We start from the raw sequence: 21,359 nt of genomic DNA, 5'->3' as shown, positions 1-21,359 counted from the left end.
AGGTGCAATGATGCATAGTACATAGTATGGGGGTAGTGACAGATGGAAGGATACATGTGTATAGTATGGGGCGGTAGCAACAGGTGTAATTATACATTGTCACCCCGCCCCCGTCACATCACCAAGAATCTCCTCCCAGTCTCTTGCCTCCCGCTCCCCCTCCAACATCTGCTCACTTGCCACAGGCCTTCTAGGGCGGGGCCAGAAGGTAGGTAGCTCACACAACCTGTAGAACAGAGAGAGCGGACTTGAGTCACATGACAGGTGGCGGCCAACTTTCTGGTTGTCAGGCATTTGGTGGGGAGCAACACCTCAGCATGGGGGAGCAGGGCTCAGGGCCAGTGCAAGGTGCAGCTTTAATCTAGCGCGGGCCTTGTTTGGGCCCCACAACAATGACTGGGCCCCGGGCAACTGCCCCTTTTGCCCCACATTAAAAACGGCCCTGTTGCTGAGACACAAATGACTACAATGTTCATAAATGAGGTTATCATAACATGCACTCTTGGTGGGAATTGAGGACAGGATTGAGAAATACCGCCCTAGCTGTTTGTTTTAACTGCTTTTTTTGTGTGTTTACTACACAGCCATGTGAACTGATTGATTTTATTCGTCAGACATGTCGTAAGTAGAAATCTATGTCTGATTATCATTTTATCATTATGCTGAGTTATGCATATGTCTCCATGTTATTGTCTGTCTTAGGCATAATTCCTTAAAGGTTATGTGCTTATGCCTCCGCAATTGTGCAGGGACAAGCATGTTGTTTCCTCAAAAAAATGTACCATCCCTACATTATGTGCATGGAAATATATGTATTTATGTGGAATTGCTTGGTGTTGCTTGCTGTGGAATGTTTGTGTCAACATCTGGACATCTGGGTTTCAGTTCATCTGATGGCTTTTAGCATTAAATGCTCATACCATATAGGAATAAAACCACATGCGGTGCACAGGGCAATCATTAAAGAAGATTTTTTTTAAATGTATTTGTATAAAAGTCTCAGAGAACTGTATACAGGGAGAATATTGTTCTGCGCATAAGCAAGCATGTCTTTGTGTGCATGCAAAGAACATCACGCACCAACTGTTGTATAAGGTGTATAAAAAGAAGCTCCACTGATAAATACGTGTGCATATGCTACATTTTCTTCTAATACAGTGTAGTGCACTGGATTTATTGACATGCCACTTGGCAGCTTGACACATGCACATTTCATTGCTTAGAGAAGAGGTCACATTCGTTTTTACCTCATTTTATTACATTTATAGGTAGAACGTTCACTGCCCATTCTGTAATACACCTTATACGAACAAAAGGTACAAAAGCAACATTTCTGAATTTTCAACATGCACTACTAATTAGGCTTACACCATATACATTGAACATCAGTTTATGATCAGCTAAGTATTTTCAAGGACCGCAATCACTATGCATGCATACATCAATGAGCGCATGCAGGACCAAGATGTAAGCATACCATAAAGTTTTATCCCTGATGTTGTTCATTTGATTTAGTAAATCAGTCTTGTTGCATGTGTATTTATCAGTTAAAAATAACACAGGCACTGGCTTGTGAAATATACAATATGGTATGCATGTATTAGACCCAGGGGTTCTTGCAGTATTGCTGGACTTATGGTCATTATGTAAGGAGTTTGACAATAGGGTGTGTACTAGTGTTGGAGCCACTAATCTAGAGGAAGTATGCGCACCTATAAAGGTGGCCATACACCTTACAACCATTGTACAACTTTTCTGGGCCAGACATCTCACCCTCATTCAATTTTCTTACAACTAGCCCATCATGCACAGACCAATGTAGTTCGCAAATTAACGCAAATTAAAAGTGACAGGTGGGCGTGGTTGCCGATCCTAAAGACATGTGATTGGTCAATTGATTCAGTGCTTGTGACTAGAAGCCGCTGATGTGGGGAAAGTCTCCTCTGTATGTGTTTTCATATGGTTTGGGATCGTAGGTGGAGGCTTGGTCTGTTGGATGAAAAGGAGGCGCTCTGAAAGATCATGGACAGGTGTACTGTTACTATGAGCGATGGGGTGGCTGGATATTGTTTTCTCCATACACAGTTATTGTTTGGAAGATGTATATTTAGATATAGGCTTCCATTTTAATACAATGGAATCACATATAGGGGAAGGTCTATTCGGAACAGTGGGCCCAGAAGGGGAAGAAGGGGGGTGGGGGGGGGGTCGTGTGAACGCAGTATGGTGTATGTATTTTACGTTTATTCTAGAGGATGGTTAGTATCTCCAAATCTTCATTTAGTCCCATAGGTGTTAGGGTATTCAGTTTAGATATCCAATACGTTTCTCTATGGCATAGGCGTTTGTAGCGCTCTGAGGGTGTTAGGTGAGTGGGTATATGCTCTATGGCGAACACTTGGAGGGCGTGGATGTTTTTATGATGTTTAGCAGTGAAGTGCCGTGGCACACTGTGTTCGGTGTCGCCTTTTTCAATGAAACGCCGATGTTCTCCAATGCGTTTCCGTAACGGTCGTATGGTGCGTCCAACGTACATCAACCCACAAGGGCATTTTAGTCCATATACAACGTGATCGTGTGTACATGTGATGAACTGTCTTATACTGTAAATATTATTGCTATGATCCCTAAATGATGATTGGCCATGATGATGATTCACATGTCTACATCGCTCCTCCCGCTGAATAAGAAGCTTGCTCACCCTATAATATTTCAAGCCTCGCATTGGCATACCATTGTTCCGTAATTGTTTTATAGTTGTATAATTTTAATCTTGTTTTAACATTAAATTTTGTTTTAAATATATCCATCCACCCGTCATAGTCCATACCAGCTGTGCGCTCGTCAATAGCTACAGACCTCCAAACTTCGTGTGGCCTCCAGATTGGCACAACAACAGTGCGTAGAGAGCTTCCATGGTTTCCATGGCCGAGCACCTGCACCCAAGCCTTACATCACCAAGTGCAATGCAAAGCGTCAGATCCAGTGGTGTAAAGCACAACGCCACTGGACTTGAGAAGTGGAGACGTGTTCTCTGGAGTGACGAATCACGCTTCTCTGTGTGGCAATCCAATGGACGTGTCTGGGTTTGGCGGTTGCCAGGAGAACAGTACTTGCCTGACTGCATTGTGCCAAGTGTAAAACCTAACCAAAACATCAATGCAAGCTTAAAGTGTATGTATAGCTTAACTTTTTTATTTTATTTAATTTTGGAGTAAGAAAGTGTTAAAATCCCTGGTAGGTTATTTTTTGCTGTCTGTGTCCCTCCCACGGGGGAGATTTCCCTTTACTTTCGGTGCCACAGATGTAACAGAATGCTAGGGGAAATCTCTCAAAGTTTGGGGGAATTGCCCTCTTAGGTGTCCCAATTAGAAAATTGACTCTAAAACTTTGCATTTCCGCTCACTTTCTGTGTCAATGACAATGGTCACCAGTAAATATAGGGGAGGTAAATCTCCCCAATGGGGTCACAGACAGCAATAAAAACTTTAAAGAGGGTCTAATCCTTCCCCACTTTATCCAAAACCCCAAAAGAAAGTTTGCAATTACAAAGACTTTAATGCGAAACAAATCAGAAAAAAATAAATGAATGAATAGAATAATGTTATGCCTCAAATGAATAAGGAAGGAAGAAGACAACTGTTCCCATTGTGCTGTAATTTACAAATACAAATAGATTCATTTTATTTCTGATGTATTCTAATACTAATACACATGTGTTTCTCTTCCAGCTTGCTGTCACGGTAAGAAACCTTCAACTTTATATCTTGTAATGTCTAAGTCATTCTAAATACAAATATCACACAAGGACGGTACAAACAGCGCTCTCGGATATGACCTGGGGGATATGTGTGCCTGACTAGCCTGCAGCCCTAGAAGACAGGAGGAGTGCCTGTGCTAGTGAAAACCAAAAAAAAGACAAAAGTGAGGGCGCAAAGCTAAGGAGGGTTATCTAATATTAGATAACCCTCCTTAGCTTTGCGCTCTCACTTTTGTCTTTTTTTGGCTAAATACAAATATAAGGTGGTGAGAAGTCTATTTATGCAGAGAGTTCTATACAGGCATGTAGTCCATATGAAATGTATCAAAATGGTACACGGTGTGATGTGCTGTGTGTAAAAATGCAGACAAGCTGTTTTTTTTCTCCATCACACTGGATGGCACCGGAGGTCATCATAACGGAGCAGTCCAAACTGCTTTGTGGAGACCTCATTCGAACGTACACTTTGTACACCTTTAAACAGGAACTTTAACTATACCTTCAAAATAACAACAAACACACCTTGAGAAATGTTTAGTAATGACAATCTACAAACAGAACTGCCAGCTTTTTATTTTTTGCATACTTTATTTTTCTTTTCTTCCCCAGTCTTTTGACAGTGTCCATGTTTACTAAGGGCAGATTACTAGATCTCCATTTACGGTTTCATATCAGCATGCAGAGCTGTATGCTGATGTGCTTTTTAGTCAAAAGGGGGTAAACATCCACTTTAATAACGCTAAAAAAAGAAAGAAATGTGTTGAGAGAGTTCAACAGTTACAATACCCCCGCCAGACCCAACGCAGACACTAGACAGCTTAGTGTTTTACTGTGGGCGCTAGTGTAAACAAGAGGGAGCAGAGCTGCTTAGAGAAATGACCTGGACAACTTCAATGTTCACCCTGTAAACTTTGAAGATGAATTGCTGAACAGCTATTGCAGCTTCAGAGGTCAGTGCTTGATTCCCTCACTCTATGTCCCATAGTCTCAACAGGAAGTTAAAGGATATCTTTCCAATGTGAAGGATATTCACTTTTAGACAGTTGTCACAGAACAAGTGTCCGCATTGGAAGATTTCCTCTTTGTTCCTTCAAGTCAAGTAAAAATTTGGATTTATCCTCTTTTTATTTCCAATGATCAGGACAATTAAAGAGAATGAATCTCCCTAACAGAGACACAGGCAGTAATTAAAATTTGACCATTGTTCTAACACCTCATCACTCTATCAAAATCCCCCAAAAAGTTTAACCTTTTAGGTTTTTTTAGGTACACTTTAAAACTAGTTTGGTGTTTGTAATAATATGTAAATACTATCTGGCCAGAAATTCACAGTAACAGAAATGTGATGTTTTGCCATAGGATGAACAAACAATACTGTTGTTTTTTTGTTTTTGTTTTTTCAGAAAAAGCTACATGCCCTGCATACCCAACAGAACTGGTCTTAGCTTTAGATATGGCCAATGGTATGACACCAGAAATATTCACAAGGATGACAGAGATGGTCACATCACTTCTGAGCAACATTGCAATCAGAGGAAGCAACTGCCCCGTGGGGGCGAGAGTGGCAGTGGTGTCCTACAACACACATACCAAACATCTGATACGCTTTTCTGATTTCCACAACCAAAACCAGCTGTTATCAGCTGTGAAGAACATACCTTTGGAAAGCTCTGGACGGCGTGACATCGGAAACTGTATGAGGTTTGTGGGCAGGAACATATTCAAGAGATCTGTCCAGGGAGCCACTGTAAGAAGGATTGCAGTGTTTTTCAGCAATGGTCCTTCTGAAGATGTTGTTGCCATAAACACAGCGGTGATGGAATACAGTGCTCTTGGGATTATACCGGCAGTTATCGCATTCAGCGCTGCACCTGCTATCAAACGGGCCTTTTCGGTATGAATCTACTTGAATATCTTATCAGATCTATTAGCTATTATTCAGCAAAAAAAATGTTGTTTTTTAGGCAAAGTCCAGTTTTCAACAGTTTCAAAGGTTCTCCATACAAACTACTTAGCTACATCTTCGATATCGGCTTCTACAGTGTACGTTGCTAGCATCGGAGCGGTGTAAAAAGATTCCCGGCAGCAAATTGAAGTGCGATCTGCACTTCAATAGCTTATTTGGAGTGTAGAGGTGACACTGGGGGTCTTTTGGACCCCAAGCATCACCTTAAAGAGTACCTGTCGCCACCATCTGCTATCACATGGGGGGCTTGTAAGCCCCCCAATGTGATAGTAATCAAAGTAAAGTATAAAAAAGGAAAATAACAGTTTTTAAAACTAAAATAAAATAAATGTAATAATAATTTTAAAAAGTCCCCCGCGAGCACGCGCGTCGCCACGTAAACACGCGTCAGGTGCGCCTACATATGATGAACGCGCTACACATGTTGGGTATCGCCGTGCACGCGGAATGAGAGCAATAATTCTAGGGCTGGTATTTTGGGGTATCTCTAAATTGGTTGGGTATCTATTTACTCGTTGTAACCTCATCTTTTATATTCTATTAAAAAATTGGTATTTTATTGTGTTTCGGGGCATGTAAGTACATTTTTCACAAAATGTTGAAGTTTGATAACGAGTTGTGCTAATATCGTGCAAAATAAAAATTTGCAACTGGCACCATTTTATTCTATAGGGTCTTGGCTTTCAGAAAATATATAATGTTTTGGGGTTTTAAGTCATTTGCAGGCCTAAAATGTGGAATATAACATGGGTGCAAAAAATGAAAAAAAAAAAAGGCCTCAGGTCATAAAGGGGTAAAAGGAGTTGTGTGGTGAAGTTATAGAAATAAAAAATATATAATATGGTTCTCCACTGGCAACCTAAACAAAATTGTAAATAAACTGCTACAGTAAATTAGTGTAAAATAAACATACAACAACATTAGAAACAGCAGTGCTACAATTACTATAATCTTCTACTATAATAAAATACAATAAAAAAATTAAAGTGGCAATAAAGCCAAAACTTTTTTCATTTTGGATAGAGAAAGGGGGGGTTATAACCCCTGTCAGTCTGTTTTTTCTTTTTTGCCCTGTGTCGTACTGGGGAGATTTACATTCACTTCCTGTCCAATAGCCACAACAGGCATATTTCCCCTCTATTCCTGTTCTGGTGACAATTTGGCATTTTCTTTCACTTTCTCTATTTGTCCTGGTGATCTTTATCATTAAGAGTGAAAGTGAATCTTCCTAATAGGGACACAGACAGCAATAAAACCTCAAAAGCAAAATGGCCAGCCCCCCTGAGGAAAGATCTCAAAATTTTACTGAGATCTTCTTCATAATAACAACATAGCTTGTGCAGAAAAAGATATAAGACAGCAACATTTCAGAGACACTATAGTCCACTTTCAGTTGTCACCTTGAGAAAGGGGGCCATAGTAGCTCTGAATTTGTGGGGTTATTTCATTTTTGTTTTCCATTTTTTGCTGCACAAGCTATGTATGTTCAAAACCCTTGTATCTTTTTCACTAAGTACAAGGCATTCTGCGATTGGGCGAGAACAGAGGAGGGGCAGGTAAAGCACAGGATTTTCTCTGAGCCAAATACAGAATGCTTTGTATTCAGTGAAAAAGATACAAGTGCTTTTGTGAATGGTTGAGTAGAGGGGAAGAGGTGTGAATTATACTATCTTTTACTGTACTCTCTCAGGAAATGTCCATCTGAGCCATTGGAGCTGATAATACAAATAACATTATAAAAAAAAACATTTAAAAAAAATACTTTTATTCTTGGAGTTCAGCTTTAAAGCATATCTAAAATAGGAATACAAATGAATACATTGCTGCTTACAGTTAGATGTGGTGTCTGCATTAGTTTTCTTTTTAGTACATTTTCTGCAAGTCAGAAAATACCTGTTAATCCTTATAGATGATCCAGTATCCTTCTAACTTCTTGCATGCTAAACTGAAATCTCAAACAATGTTATCAGCTTTCCCAGCTATTGTCTGTGGTTTACAAAACCCTTCCTCCCTATTTAATGGAAATTAGGAGATGTTTGTAGTTTAAAGTAGAACTCATAAATCCTCGCAGTGGGGCTACCCCAGCACTGCAAGGGTTAACTGCTCATTTTTGTCAAGGTGTTAGCAAAAAAAGTTATACTCAATTGAAATGCCAAGCTGGCTGCCTGCTTCTCAGGTTACTGAAGCCTCTCTCTTCCAACGCTGCAACATTGGAATATTCCTCAGCGTCCTCACTGCTGCGGCGGAGAGATTCTCCAGGGGCTGGTCTAAGAATAAACCGGCTCCGAGGATCAGTTGAGTAAAATTTTATTTGGCACCTAGACAAAAACAAGCACTTAACCATTGCAGTGCGGGGGTAGCCCCACTAAAAGGGTTAAGAAAAACTCTACCTGCCCGGAGTTCTGGTCCAGCACTGGTCAAGTGCTGTCACACAGGTCAGAGACACAGTCTGACTACAGCAACTTGGTGATTACATGATCCTTACTGTCCTGAAGTACTGAACAGATAGGGTATGCTCCCTGCATGCATCTCAAGGCATCATTTTTAGTTTTAGAGGGTATACTTAGGCTACTTTGTTAACATTATACACATGAGCTGGAAGCTACAATAATATATTTTATACTTTATTTAAATAGGTGGATGATACAGGAACTTTTAAATACATTGATATTCCACTAAGTGCTGATTATAAACCATTATTACAAACACTACAGACCTGCACCCTTTGTTTTGGTAAGTATTAAATAAAAGACCATATCTTGTATTATACTAGGAGCCAGATTAACTATTGTCAGTGCCCCAAATATTTGGCGCATTGAAACCTGCTTTTTTGGATGCCCGAAATAATACGGTAGTTCCGTTTGAAAGGTTTGAAAACAAAGACGTGACTAATGCAACAATTAGCCCAGTAGTGCGCCAAGTAGATGATGGTGCAAGACAGTTACACATTCTACAATGCACCAAATAAACTACATGAACTGCAATATACTTTCATACTTTATTTGACACATCCAAACATTTTCATTCCTCATCATCTTCCAATCTTAGTTTATTAGGCCCCAAAATGTCAGGGAGTCCCATATACAGTATTACAAACTGTCGGGACTTCCCATGTTGTTATGTTATGTATTTGTTAATGTGTTTTGGTATCATTTCTGAGTGTCTGAGTGGATATTTTTACTGATGTGTCTGCTTAATTAGTCAGTAGTAGTTTGAAATATAGCAAAGACTAAATAGAAAGCCCAGCTACCTAATTGTTCTGCTTCTGCGCTCATGTGAGATGACGAATGCTGCACATTTTCTTGCAACACATTGGGATGTTACACTTAGTTCTTTTAAAGCCAATTGGAAAGCTTTTTGTGATCACTCTAGATTATGAGAGTAACTGAACAGGTCTGCCCCAGAACAATTCAAATCTGTTTGAGAACAGTGGGTATCTAAACCATGTAGAAGTGTGATGTGTCTCTTGCACTCCTCACAGCGATTGGACCTTGATTAATGGTCATTGTGCTCCTAGTGATTGCACAGATGGCACCGTGTTTTCCAAAATCATAGAAAATGGAGATCACGGGCACTCAGTCAAAAGCATCAGATTTTTTTGCTTATTTATTGAAGAAACATGTTGCAAACACCATTTAGCCAACGTTTCGGGGCCACGCAGAGTGCCTTCTTCGGGACCCTGCATGGCCCCAAAACATTGGCTAAGTGGTGCTTGCGACATGTTTCTTCAATAAATAAACAAAAGAATCTATTGTTTTTGACTGAGTGCTGGTGATCTCAGTTTTCTGCGTAATGCAGAGATTGCATCGGCCAGTAGTATGTAGCGCATAGAGTGCAGATGTCAGGGGTGTGTAACACAGAGAGTGCAGGGGTCAGGAGTGTGTGTTTTACACAGAGTGCAGAGGTCAGGAGTGTGTAATGCACAGAGTGCAGGACTTAGAAGCATGTAATGCACAGAGTACAGGGGTCAGGAGTGTGTAAAGCAGAGAGTGCACAAGTCAGAAGAATGTAATACAGAGAGTGCAGGGGTGAGGAGAACATAATGTTAAGAGTGCAGGGGTCAGGGATACAGGGGTCAAAAGTATGTAATGCATGAAATACATGGGTCAGGAGTTTGTAGTACAGCGGTTAGGGGTCAGAAATACATTATAAATAGCCAGCATACACAGTAGAACCAAAAATTACCCCCTCCTCCTAGTATATTTCCACCCCTCAGTACAGACCCCCCTCCTCCCAAATTCTGCCTACTACATATCCTTCCCAAAATCACCCCCATTACAGACCATCCTGCAAATTGTACAGACCCCCCAAGTAATACTATCCACGTGGTCACCAGGAGTTAACTTTACTTGATGGCACATATTGTACAGTATTGTAATAATTAATAATAATAATTATTATCATTATTATAATATTATTATTAATAACAAAAATGTCTGCCAGCTGCCATATTAATAAACTCTCCTTGCCAGAATTATTTTTACAAAAAACTCACTATTATGGTTGATTTGGAATTTTGATATGGATTGTTTGAAATTGTGTTGACTAGGTTTGGACTTTTTAACATAAATAATTGCTATGATGTTTTTTTTTACCAACATTACTTATACAGTAATTTTCTATTTCAGATAGATGTAAACCAAATCCTCAATGTGTGAACAGACCTTTACTCCAGAGGCCTTCTATGGACATAGCATTTCTGCTGGATAGCTCATACAACATGAAGCAAGATAACTTTGCAGCAGCAAAGGGGTTAATCAGTACAATGGTTGACAGGCTTGATGTCTCAAGTTCTGGTGACCGGGTGGCTCTAGTAAGCAACATACCTCCTAACTTTAGGCAAAATAGTGAAGAAAACCCTCATGTTGAGTTTGATTTATCAACTTATAATAACAATATGCTCATTAAGAAGCACCTTTTGAGTGTCAGTCACCTGCAAGGTCCACCTGCTCTTGGCTATAGCTTGCAGTGGACAATTGAGAACATCATGTCTAAGGTATCAAATGCAAGAAAGTACAAGGCTATCATCCTAATATTATCTGGAGAGACAAGTGGGTGGGACAAACACGCACTTGCCCAAGCTTCCCTAAACACCAAGTGTCAAGGGTATCCATTATTTGTGCTGTACATAGGAAAAACATATAATGATACTGAATTAATGGATCTTCCCAGCATTCCTGTGGACCATCACCTGCTCCATATTGGCAGAATTCACAAACCAGAGTTTGGATATGCTCTTGGATTCATGCATTCTTTTTTGAATTCCATAAGACGTAAGTACTTTTGCAAACAAAACTAAAAACAGCTACACAAACAAACCAAATAAAATCAACAAAGACAAACTTTTACAAATTGCCGGCTCTACAGCCGGCGGATCGCATGTATATTAACGGGCATCGCTGCCCGTTTTTAAATTCCGGCCATTTCCCGCTCGCGCGCGCAAGGGGGCGTGTCTGAGCGGACGTCTAGAGACGCCCGCTCAGATCGAGAGAGCTCCTGGCCGGCCGTTTTTTTACTACGGCCGGCCCGGAGGTAGTTAATAAATAAAAAATTACTTCCGGCTTCCTCATTTTGATATAATACAGTATCTACCAGGCTACAATAAAGTATATCTAAAGGCACAACTTTACCTTTAGTTAACTGTAGTTAAAGTTCACTAACTTCTTTACACACAGTAAGTGAGAGGATCTATACAATAGCCTCTTAGACAGTTGTTACCAGAACAAGAGTCTGCATTTGAGGATTACCTCTCTATTCCTATCCAAAAAAGATTTACAGGGTTTTTCACATAAAGGTGAAGAGTTTAGAGAAGGCAGGAGAAGTGAACAATCTAGGCCAGAATAGCTGATTTGGAAAAATTCTCCAATTCAGCTCACTTTCCAGTTCAGCTATGTTGTCCTAGATTGTTCACTTCTCCTGCCTTCTCCAAACTCTTCACCCTTTCGAGAATAACCCTGTTAGATTTTCCCTACTTTCAGTACCAGTGACAATGTTCGCAAGGACAAATAGAGTGGGATAGTCACCCTAACGGGGGCACAGACAGCTATGAAACCATGCCAGTGTTGTAATCCACTCACCACTTTATCCAAAATGTGAAAAAATTAGATACACTTCATAGGTACAATTTGTGGCACAAATTGAAATATTCTTTACACATAAATTAACAAATAGGTTTTACTATATAGATTAAGGACTAAGTCCTACCAGATGAAAATTGCATTGTCTGTGCATTAGGGCTGTCTTAGATAAGGTGCTGCCCCAACGTACAGACCATGCAGGTACTACATGCAGTACTTTTTTTCAGTGTACAGCACCGCAATTGTATTTCACATCGCACCGTGCTGTGGCTTTAGAACTGAATGAAAAGTAATTGTGACATTTCAATAAAGTTCTAAAAAAAGTAAACAGAGCGATGCACTAGCATCAGCTTATAAACACTGTTGATCTCATCGTACACCAGTGGCCATGCATTTAGTGTGGTTTGCTGGTGTGACTCAACCCTCAAACACCATTTACCGCAGACAGACCCATAGCAATCCTGTATGTAATTAGTAAATCTAACATGTATTAAACTCTTCTAATCAGCTTCTAATTTTCTGTATTAGAAAGGAGAACACAATGACATCTGCTACTGATGTATCTAATTTATACATGGGTCTGGAAACATGAACTAGGTTCAGTGTGGAATTTAGTGTAATTAACCAGGTACAACTATAATCTCACATATTTATAATTACATATAATTCATATTGCACCTGAGCAGAACTATATGAACTGACTACCTATGATTTAGATGATTTCACATATGATTACATGACCTGAATCCATCAGGTCAGGAAGCCAAAACCTAGCTACCACTCTCTTTTTAATAACAAATATGTACTAGCATTACATTATGCACAAAAAAGAGCAACTATATCCATTCATGTTCCTTTCTATACCCTATTGTTAAATAAGAAATCTAAGTGCTAAAAAGGAATGCCCAAACTTTAGGCATGAAATCAGAGTATTAAGGATTTTTGTTATAACTCTGATAATCCCATTTTTTCACCCAAGTAAATGTTAATAACTGTGAATACTGTTACATATGTATTACTCCATTCAAGGAAGTTTACTCTGTTAACTATCTTAACAGGGTCAATAAATAAATATCCACCACCAGAACTGAAATCGAAATGTTCTGCTGTTGGCAGTCCCCGGGGTAAAAGGCTGTCGTAAGTATATAATTGCATAATTTTGTATTTATTTATGTTTACATTTTCATCTATTCATAGGACAGTTATTATGGTTTATTTCTTAATCAGCTCAAAATAAGTTATAATAAAATGTATTTATATGTGCAGTCAGTCTATTTAATAATATTAAAACAGTTATAAATATTGAGAGTTGTGAGAATGGTAGGGTTGGTGTATAAAAGTATTAGAGGGTTAATTTGCAAGCATTTGACGCCTGACTTTATAGCTCACCACTCCTGTTAATTGAATTGAGCAAATGTTTTATTTTAATTTTATGTTTTTTTAATTGACATTCTGTATCTATTTTGAAGGACTTTGCTAAATCTTGGGCTATGGGCCCAAGTTCCTGGGCCCTGTGCCAGCTACATATCTATGGCTCAATGAATCTGTAATGTAATATGTAAGATATGTAAGCACCATAGAAGCTCCTTTTTCTCTTTGTTAGATGTCACTCTTATTCTAAGGTCTAGCAATGACCATGGCAAAGAGATTTGCAAAACTGCAGGCATGCAAAAATGCAGCGTCATGCAACCCTGGTAAATCACATTCTTCAATATTAGATCCAGCTTAGGTTCTGCCTCTTCACCATGAGTAAATCCAACGAGTGCACCTTAGCAGTCAAAAGTGATGCAATATATTGGGTTCATTTATTGGCTAAAGTTGGAGATACCAGGAATGGCAGGGCTCAAAGTGCTAAAGTTGGAGATACCAGGAATGGCAGGGCTCAAAGTGGACCTTGTAACAAAATAGAAATGGCCTCCCCCCCTTGCAAGATGCTTGGTTAAAAAAAAACTGTGGGGGAATTTAGATATTATATTTACCTTTCCCTAAGCTGCTGCCCATTATACCTAGGCATGGGATGTGCCAAATAATGTGCTCCAGTATTTTCTCACAAAATGTGGAGTTCTCAGATAAATTAATTGCAATGCAGGAGAGAGGAGCCTGCACATGTGTTTAAGATGGTAGGTAGGGATGGAGTTCAGCTTTAAATATCCTACAATTTTTAAGAAAGCTGCATAGGGTTTTTCTGATGCCTTACCCGCAGAATATTAGTTAGGTCCACTGCATGCTGCTATGAATTCAGACACTGACAGAGTTGATAAAAACATGTTACTTTATCAGGGAAAGCTGCAAAACCACTAAGCCACCAAGATGAGCATGAACATTAGAGGCAGGAAGTGAAAGATGTAAAGTATTTGAAAACCTCCCAGAATGAATCCTTAAATGGTTCCCTATAAAGGATATACATGCCATAGTGAGCGCTTTTTAAAGTTTTTAGTGGTAAACATGGAGAGAGATGTAAATCCCCCAAGCCTGCATGAACACCCCCTGCCTCTGAGCCTAACCATGCTCCACATTCAAGCCAGTATTGGGTAGATCCAGTAAATCCAGTAGATCCAAGGAAAGCCAGGATTGGTCCTGGCTTTCCTTGGTAGCTAGAAAAGCATAGTAATTACCTGAACACTTCCTATAGTATATGGCCGTGCTAATCACAGGCTCCTAATGCTGTGATAGCATTGTTAACCTCTTCTGTGCAGGTTTGCTTCTGATAATACTAAATGTTCCAATAGACACTACCAATTGTACTGTCCTATCTTGTTCTTGTGAATTAGGATTTTATTTTTCTTCGAAGAAAAAAAAACAAGACTAAACAGCCATCACTGCTATGTTTAGGCACTGGTACATTTACCTATTTTCCTGCCTGCCACCTTGACTACCACTGCGGCAGTTTTATAAAATACTGGTACATCTGGCTATGGGGCACGCATGCTCACTCCCATGGCCTGCCACAGTCCAGTGCTTAGTGTATAAGTGGCCAGTCCCAGGTCAAAGTATATGGGATGCTGGGGTGGGTGGGCCTAGCAGAGTAACAAACATAGGGTATGCTCTGTATTTTGATAGGATCTCTGGGAGTGACAGACAGCAGTAGAGAAAGTAATTAAAGGCACTGCACACTGCCTTCTACACAGTAAAAGGGTTATTAAAGATTTTATTTAAATACACATTCATTCCAAATGCATATGATAAGAATCAATGTGTATGATGTGAGATATCTATATTGTTGCTATTTTTTCACAGATCATTTGAAGATGAGCTTGGAACCGAATTGCCACCTCATGCATCAATAAACTTGATGGCCAAAGATGAAAGTGCTGACTTTAATACCATGGAGCCTCTTTTGTCATTGACTGTTGATTCAGTGAGCTCTCATACTGAACATGAATTGTTCAATCATTCTGGTAAGCGAAAAGAACTGAATATGAAATTAAATTGCACAGCGGAAAATACAACATCACTAAACGTTCATGTCCAAAAACATCATTATGTTAATAATGCTTTAGCATTATTAGTAAAACATAAGTAAAACTTATTACATGAAGCAGGACCCCTAAACCTTTAATTTACATTTATATGTGTTTACCTATAAATTTATTATGTTTTAAATATTCCCAATGTCAACACATCATCAAAACATAATAAAGTACATGTACTTGCAGATATACTGTACACTACTAACAAAATAAGTTGATCTGCTGAGCAGATCACAATCTTAGTAGCCTGCCAGATTTCTAATGTAAAGTTACAGCAGATGTTTCTTAGCTGTTATAAACTGGCTAAAACCTATCTTCAGAGAATTTGTTGCAATCTCTGAGGATCTATGTGAATGAATTACATAACAGTACAAGCAGCTGGACATATGTCTTCTCTACTCTACTTTGTTTTCTGCAAAACTAAATAGGAATTCTTGTTCCGCAAATTGATGTAATTGTCCAAATTCATGCTGCAAATTGTTATCCTTTGAGAGAAAGAAGGGCAACTAGAGGTTGTCCTCCTAGAGATTGTAAACACTTTCAAATGATAACTCATTGCTTTTATCAGTGAGTTACTAGTAAAGGCAATGGAAGAACTGCAGCAATTGATCCCACCTCATTGTCACCACATACAGGTGAAACTCGATTAATTAGAATATTGTGCAAAAGTTAATTTATTTCACTAATGCAACTTAAAAGGTGAATGAGATAGACTCATTACATGCAAAGCAAGATGTGCACCTTTTTCTTCCACACTTTTCGCTTTCACATAACTTTCTATTAATGTGCTTTGATACACCACTTTGGGAACATCCAACTTCTTTTGCAATTACCTTTTGAGGCTTTCCCTCCTTATGGAGGGTGTCAATGATGGTTTTCTGCACAACTGTCAGGTCAGCAGTCTTTCCCATGATTGTGATTCCTACTGAACCAGACTGAGAGACCATTTAAAGGCTCAGGAACCCTTTGCAGGTGTTATGGCTTAATTAGCTGATTAGAGTGGGACACTTTGAGCCTAGAATATTGCACCTTTTCACAATATTCTAATTTTCTGAGATTGTGGATTTGGGGTTTTCATGAGCTGTAAGCCATAATCATTACAATTATGACAAATCACGGCTTGAACTATCTTGCTTTGCATGTAATGAGTCTATCTCATATATTAGTTTCACCTTTTAAGTTGCATTAGTGAAATAAATGAACTTTTGCACGATATTCTAATTATTCGAGTTTCACCTGTATCTGACATTCATCAAATGAGGACTTAAAACAAATCTGTGCTTTGCCCATGCAGGAAAAAACTACAGGTTTACTTTAATACCCCCCAACCACATCTAGGTATATTTCCTTTTCTGTGCAGCTGCCCTATTCAGCTGCTGGAGATAGAAAATACACAGTACTTCCAGATATGAAGGATCATATAAGTTTCTCCATATGGCAACACTGTTCCAATTTCCAACTACTCTGTTCCTGCTCCTAGTGCTAAACAGAGTAGCTGTAATACTAGGTATATAAAATGTGCTCTAGTCTACTCCTCATGACATACAGTAGTTATTCAACCATTTGGGCACCACTATTTGTCTTTTGCGCAGCATACAAATTGATGCCAGACTGTCAATTACAACTTCTTCCTTTCCTGAGGCACTAAAGTGTCACTGCTCTCTGCATACAACACTGCATATAAGGTACAGCGCTGTTTATTCTATTTGGACGGCATTTCTGCAGTTATGAATTAGGGTTAAGATACCACTAGGGTTACATACTTGGACTTTGAAAAAGTTCACTTTGCAAGTAGCAAGACGTGTTGGAAATGTAAATGAAACTGTTGGTATTTGTAACATTAGTTTTCTGTTAGTACAGTAGTCATTTAAATCTATGATATTTTTCATAAAACTCATTGAACTAACTGTGTTAAAACCTATTTGTTTTCAGGTAATGAAAGGTGAATGTCTACTGGAATATGCACAAAACAAATTATGAAGAAACATGAAACAGGTTAGGCAAAAGGTGCCATAGGACATCATGATGCAAAATAAATATATTCAAAGACATTTTTTAAAACAAGGCTGGACAGATTGCAGCAACTAGGATTCAAATGCCCTTTAACCATTCCCCTTTACAGCATTTTATTGAGCATGTCTACTGCCTGCCTTCTGGCTTGAAAACTAGTCTGACCACCCATAGGGTTCTACATTTTATTTGTCCATCCGGCTTCAAAAACTTTTGTTCAAAGAAACAAATTGATCTGATACAGTAATGTTTCAGTGTGTTGTATGTTTTTGTGCGTAGGTATTTCAGAAGTGGATGTAAAATGCTGTCACCAGTTTTGTTCCCAACTTTGCTGTCAGAGATAACCACCCAATTGCTGCAGTACACGGTGTAATCTTACTTATAGGACTGGTTCTTAACAAGTACTGGGATCTACATGTGCTACATAGAGAATATAAACAGCTTCATCACTGGTGTGAACAGAACCTTATACAAAAGTCTATGAAATAGGCTGCAGATTTACCTGCATCTTAAAAAGTGTATATTGGTGAATAGCTGTGACAGACATTTACATATACTGTATTTAGATAACTGTGACAAAATGCTTATTTTCTATACTGGTATATTTTGGGTCTAGACAGATTAGGAATCTCCTAAAAAGGTGTCTTGCAGTTTCATTAAAAGAGAAGCCCCAATGGGACTGGAGCACAGATGATACAACTGAATTGAGGGGAATCCAAAACAGGTGCTTTGTCTCATTTTATCACATTCTGAGGACTTTAGGCAAGATTCAGGCTGGTGCAAACCAATTGGACTGGCGCTCACTCCGCCAATGCTAGGAACCAAGGAACTGCCCACTTAACCAGGTCACTAGAATCTTGACAACATGCAACAAAACACAGAGCAGGCGCCACCTCCTAGTGCAGTATGTTTATTAACCAAATAATTAAATGAAAGAGTAAAAAGGTTCTACTCACTATTCTTAAAGGAAATTAGGCATATCCATAACAGGATGGTCCAAGAACGCTGTATAGTGGTAGGTGCAACCCAATAAAAGGGGGGGGGGGGCATGCTAATGCATTTTGGGATAACCAACCCCTTCCTCAGAGCAAGACCTTCACCTCTATATGCCACAATTCCAAATATAGGACCTACATTCAAAAGGCGGGCTAAAGCTTCATCACCCCTACCCTCCAAACCCTGAAAGCCTGAAAGCTGTAACAACCATAAACATGGATTGCAAACCATATCTTGCAAGTTGAAAGAGTGGCCGAATTATGCTTGTTCACTGGCTCCATAATCAGGGGTGAGGCACACTGCACTATACTGTACAAGTTACATGATTCATGAGGGAAAGAGATCTCCCATTAATATAATGCCATATATAGAAATACACGTTTTGTACAATCAGGATTTTAGACATAAGTTTTCAGTTGTATGTATAAACTTGTGGCTGCAAAAAAAGGAGAAATGATGTGCAGACATTCATATTTAACACTTGATATAAGATCATTTCAAACATTGTTACTGTAAACCATTATTAGGTTATACATGCAATGGGTTCATTTGCACAGGACTGATTAATTATTTCAGATGATGCTGGTCTATTGCTGTATGTTTGCTCTTTTACAGTAGATCAATACGATTCTACCTGTTTTATGAGTCATTTCAAAGGTGATATATGTTCTTTGTTCAAAGTTCTGATCTCAAAAAACACAAAGCATACTTTTAAAAGGAGTGTACTCGCTCTCTCTCCTGAATGTCTCTCCTCACTCTCACTCCTGGCTGTCTCTCCTCACTCTCACTCCTGACTGTCTCTCTTCTCTCTGTTCCTTGGCTGTCCCGCCTCACTTCCTCCCCTGGCTGTCTCGTGCCTTGCTCTCTTTTCTGGCTGTCCTCCTCACTCATTCTCTTGTCTGTCTCTCCCCGCTCCCTCCCCTGGCTCTCTCTCCTCGCTCTCTTTCCTGGCTGTTTTTCCTGTCCTCTCTCTCCTGGCTGTCTCTCCTCGTTCTCTCTTCGCTGTCTCTCCTCGCTCTCACTCCTGGCTGTCTCTCCTTGCTGTCTCTCCTTGTTCTCTCTTCGCTGCCTCTCCTCGCTCTCTCTTCCTGGCTGTTTTTCCTCTCCTCTATCTCCTGGCTGTCTCTCCTCGTTCTCTCTTCGCTGTCTCTCCTTGTTCTCTCTTCGCTGCCTCTCCTCGCTCTCACTCCTGGCTGTCTCTCCCTGCTCTCTCCCCAGGCTGTCTCTCATCACTCTCTCCCATGGCTGTCTCTAGTTGCTCTCTCCCCTGGCTCTCTCTCTTCCCTCTCTCTCCTGGTTGTCTCTCCTCGCTCTCTCCTGTATATTCTCAAAATTGTTTGGTCTCAAAGTGTTTGGGTTTTACTTGAAAAAAAGGTGGCTAACCTAGTATTAATTCTAAATGTGGCTTCCACACATCAAGTTAGACAAACTGCCTCAAACACTCCATAATGTTTGTTATACTTTTAATAAAAGAAAATGACTGAAACTATAATATTGGTTAGTCCAGCAAAATTATACTCTATGTATATGCACTTAGGAGGTATACATTAATACATGAAGCCAGATTTCATTACTCCAGTGTGTATAATAATACAAAAACATGCTAAACACTTGAATGTTGGCTTGTTTGTCATCGCCAAAGATACAGGCGTCTTGTGTTGGCACATATCATTTTAGTTGTTTTTTTTGTGCTTGGATGATATAATGATTACAAGGAAAATTGTTTTGAAGACACATTTTGTATGATTGCCAATAGTACATCCGCCTACTATCTATAATTCTAAAACAACATTTTCTTCTCTATAAGATTAATGAGTTGATCTCATGAAACAGATGTTACTCTTACACATATCTATAAATATAAAAAATTGGCACATGTTTGGTTATGAAACATTGTATATGTCAAGGACTTTAAAAAAGCACAATGTGACATTTGAAATAAAAATGAAATGGCAAAAAATGAATTTAGTTTCGTTTTGTTTTCATTCGGGGGTCTGCGGGTGGGGGGCTTTGCATTGGGGTACCCCTTTAACTAAGTAGGCACACAGATGATGCCGCCCCCCCCTTTGTATGAGTAAGGGGTACTTGTACCCCTTCTCATTCACTAAAGGGTTAAAAGGAAATAAACTTTAACATCATCACATATTACTCTCCATAAGATGGACATTTGTGCACAAACATGACAAAATCTGACATTTTTGCATGAAAACAGCTTAAAACCCCCAAATAACATAATATGCAGTACAGTATACTATGAAAACAGAGGCCCTGTGGAATATATATATATTCTACAGGGCCTCAAAGCATAAAGCAGTGTCTCATAGTGACAACATAACCTTCCCCTTGTTGCTCCATGTACAAACAGGGTAGGTCGACTGTCACTGGATTTGTCAACTGCTATTCGCATCTATCACGTGCCTGAGGACGAGACCGGTAGATGAGGAGGTGTCTCTTGCGGCTCGTCTCCTACATCCCCTGGAGTTTGGAACAGAAGGCCACAGGACAAAAGAAAATGTTTTTCTTTAAACTGAATTTTCCTCTGGAATGCAAATGTGTTGGGGTGGTTAATGTTTACCATAATTAAGCATTTGGATAAAATTCCCAGCCAACTGCCACTGTACTTTTATCATTACACTAACACCAGAATTTCATTTCAGCAATACAGCCATGTAGGTTTATGCACTGAATACGTTGTCTTTTCATCCAAACAAAAAAATATTACCGATTGCTGCCTCGCCCAAATCTTTGCTCACACCAGGCAGTGGGCGAGAATTAAAACGGCCTGCTGTTGGCTATTTCAAATTGCAATAGCAAGATGGCCATTGCACCCGCCCACTGCCTGATGTCAATCTTCAGAGGAGGACCTGGGAGAGAACTTTCTCTCTCAGGTCTGCTCCTCTGCAGGAGCAATAGCCATCCTGCTATTTCAAATTGCAATAGCCAATAGCTGGAGGGCTTTTGCTCCACCCACTGCCTGCTGTCAATCAGCAGAGGAGCAGACCTGAGAGAGAACTTTCTCTCTCAGGTCTGCTCCTCTGCAGATTGACAGCAGGCAACAGCAATAGCCAGCCTGCTATGGA

General features: G+C 39.6%; 1 protein-coding gene across 1 annotated transcript in view; it reads left to right on the top strand.

The window, feature by feature from the left end:
- The window catches only part of COL6A6 (collagen type VI alpha 6 chain), a 91,755-nt gene extending 74,455 nt beyond the window's left edge, over nucleotides 1-17,300 (top strand). Inside the window, exons 31-38 of the mRNA XM_018567109.1 lie at nucleotides 585-621; nucleotides 3,732-3,743; nucleotides 5,164-5,654; nucleotides 8,363-8,459; nucleotides 10,355-10,999; nucleotides 12,862-12,940; nucleotides 15,041-15,215; nucleotides 17,214-17,300. Coding sequence (XP_018422611.1) covers nucleotides 585-621; nucleotides 3,732-3,743; nucleotides 5,164-5,654; nucleotides 8,363-8,459; nucleotides 10,355-10,999; nucleotides 12,862-12,940; nucleotides 15,041-15,215; nucleotides 17,214-17,219 — 1,542 coding nt within the window. The 3' untranslated portion in view covers nucleotides 17,220-17,300. The remainder of the gene's footprint in view (nucleotides 1-584; nucleotides 622-3,731; nucleotides 3,744-5,163; nucleotides 5,655-8,362; nucleotides 8,460-10,354; nucleotides 11,000-12,861; nucleotides 12,941-15,040; nucleotides 15,216-17,213) is intronic.
- Nucleotides 17,301-21,359: the final 4,059 nt, after the last annotated feature.

The sequence above is a fragment of the Nanorana parkeri genome, unplaced genomic scaffold (assembly GCF_000935625.1).
Source record: "Nanorana parkeri isolate BGI_ZX_2015 unplaced genomic scaffold, ASM93562v1 scaffold1008, whole genome shotgun sequence".
NCBI lineage: Eukaryota > Metazoa > Chordata > Amphibia > Anura > Dicroglossidae > Nanorana > Nanorana parkeri.
The sequence above is the reverse complement of the archived record's forward strand: the minus strand, read 5'-3'. Positions and strand labels throughout refer to the sequence as shown.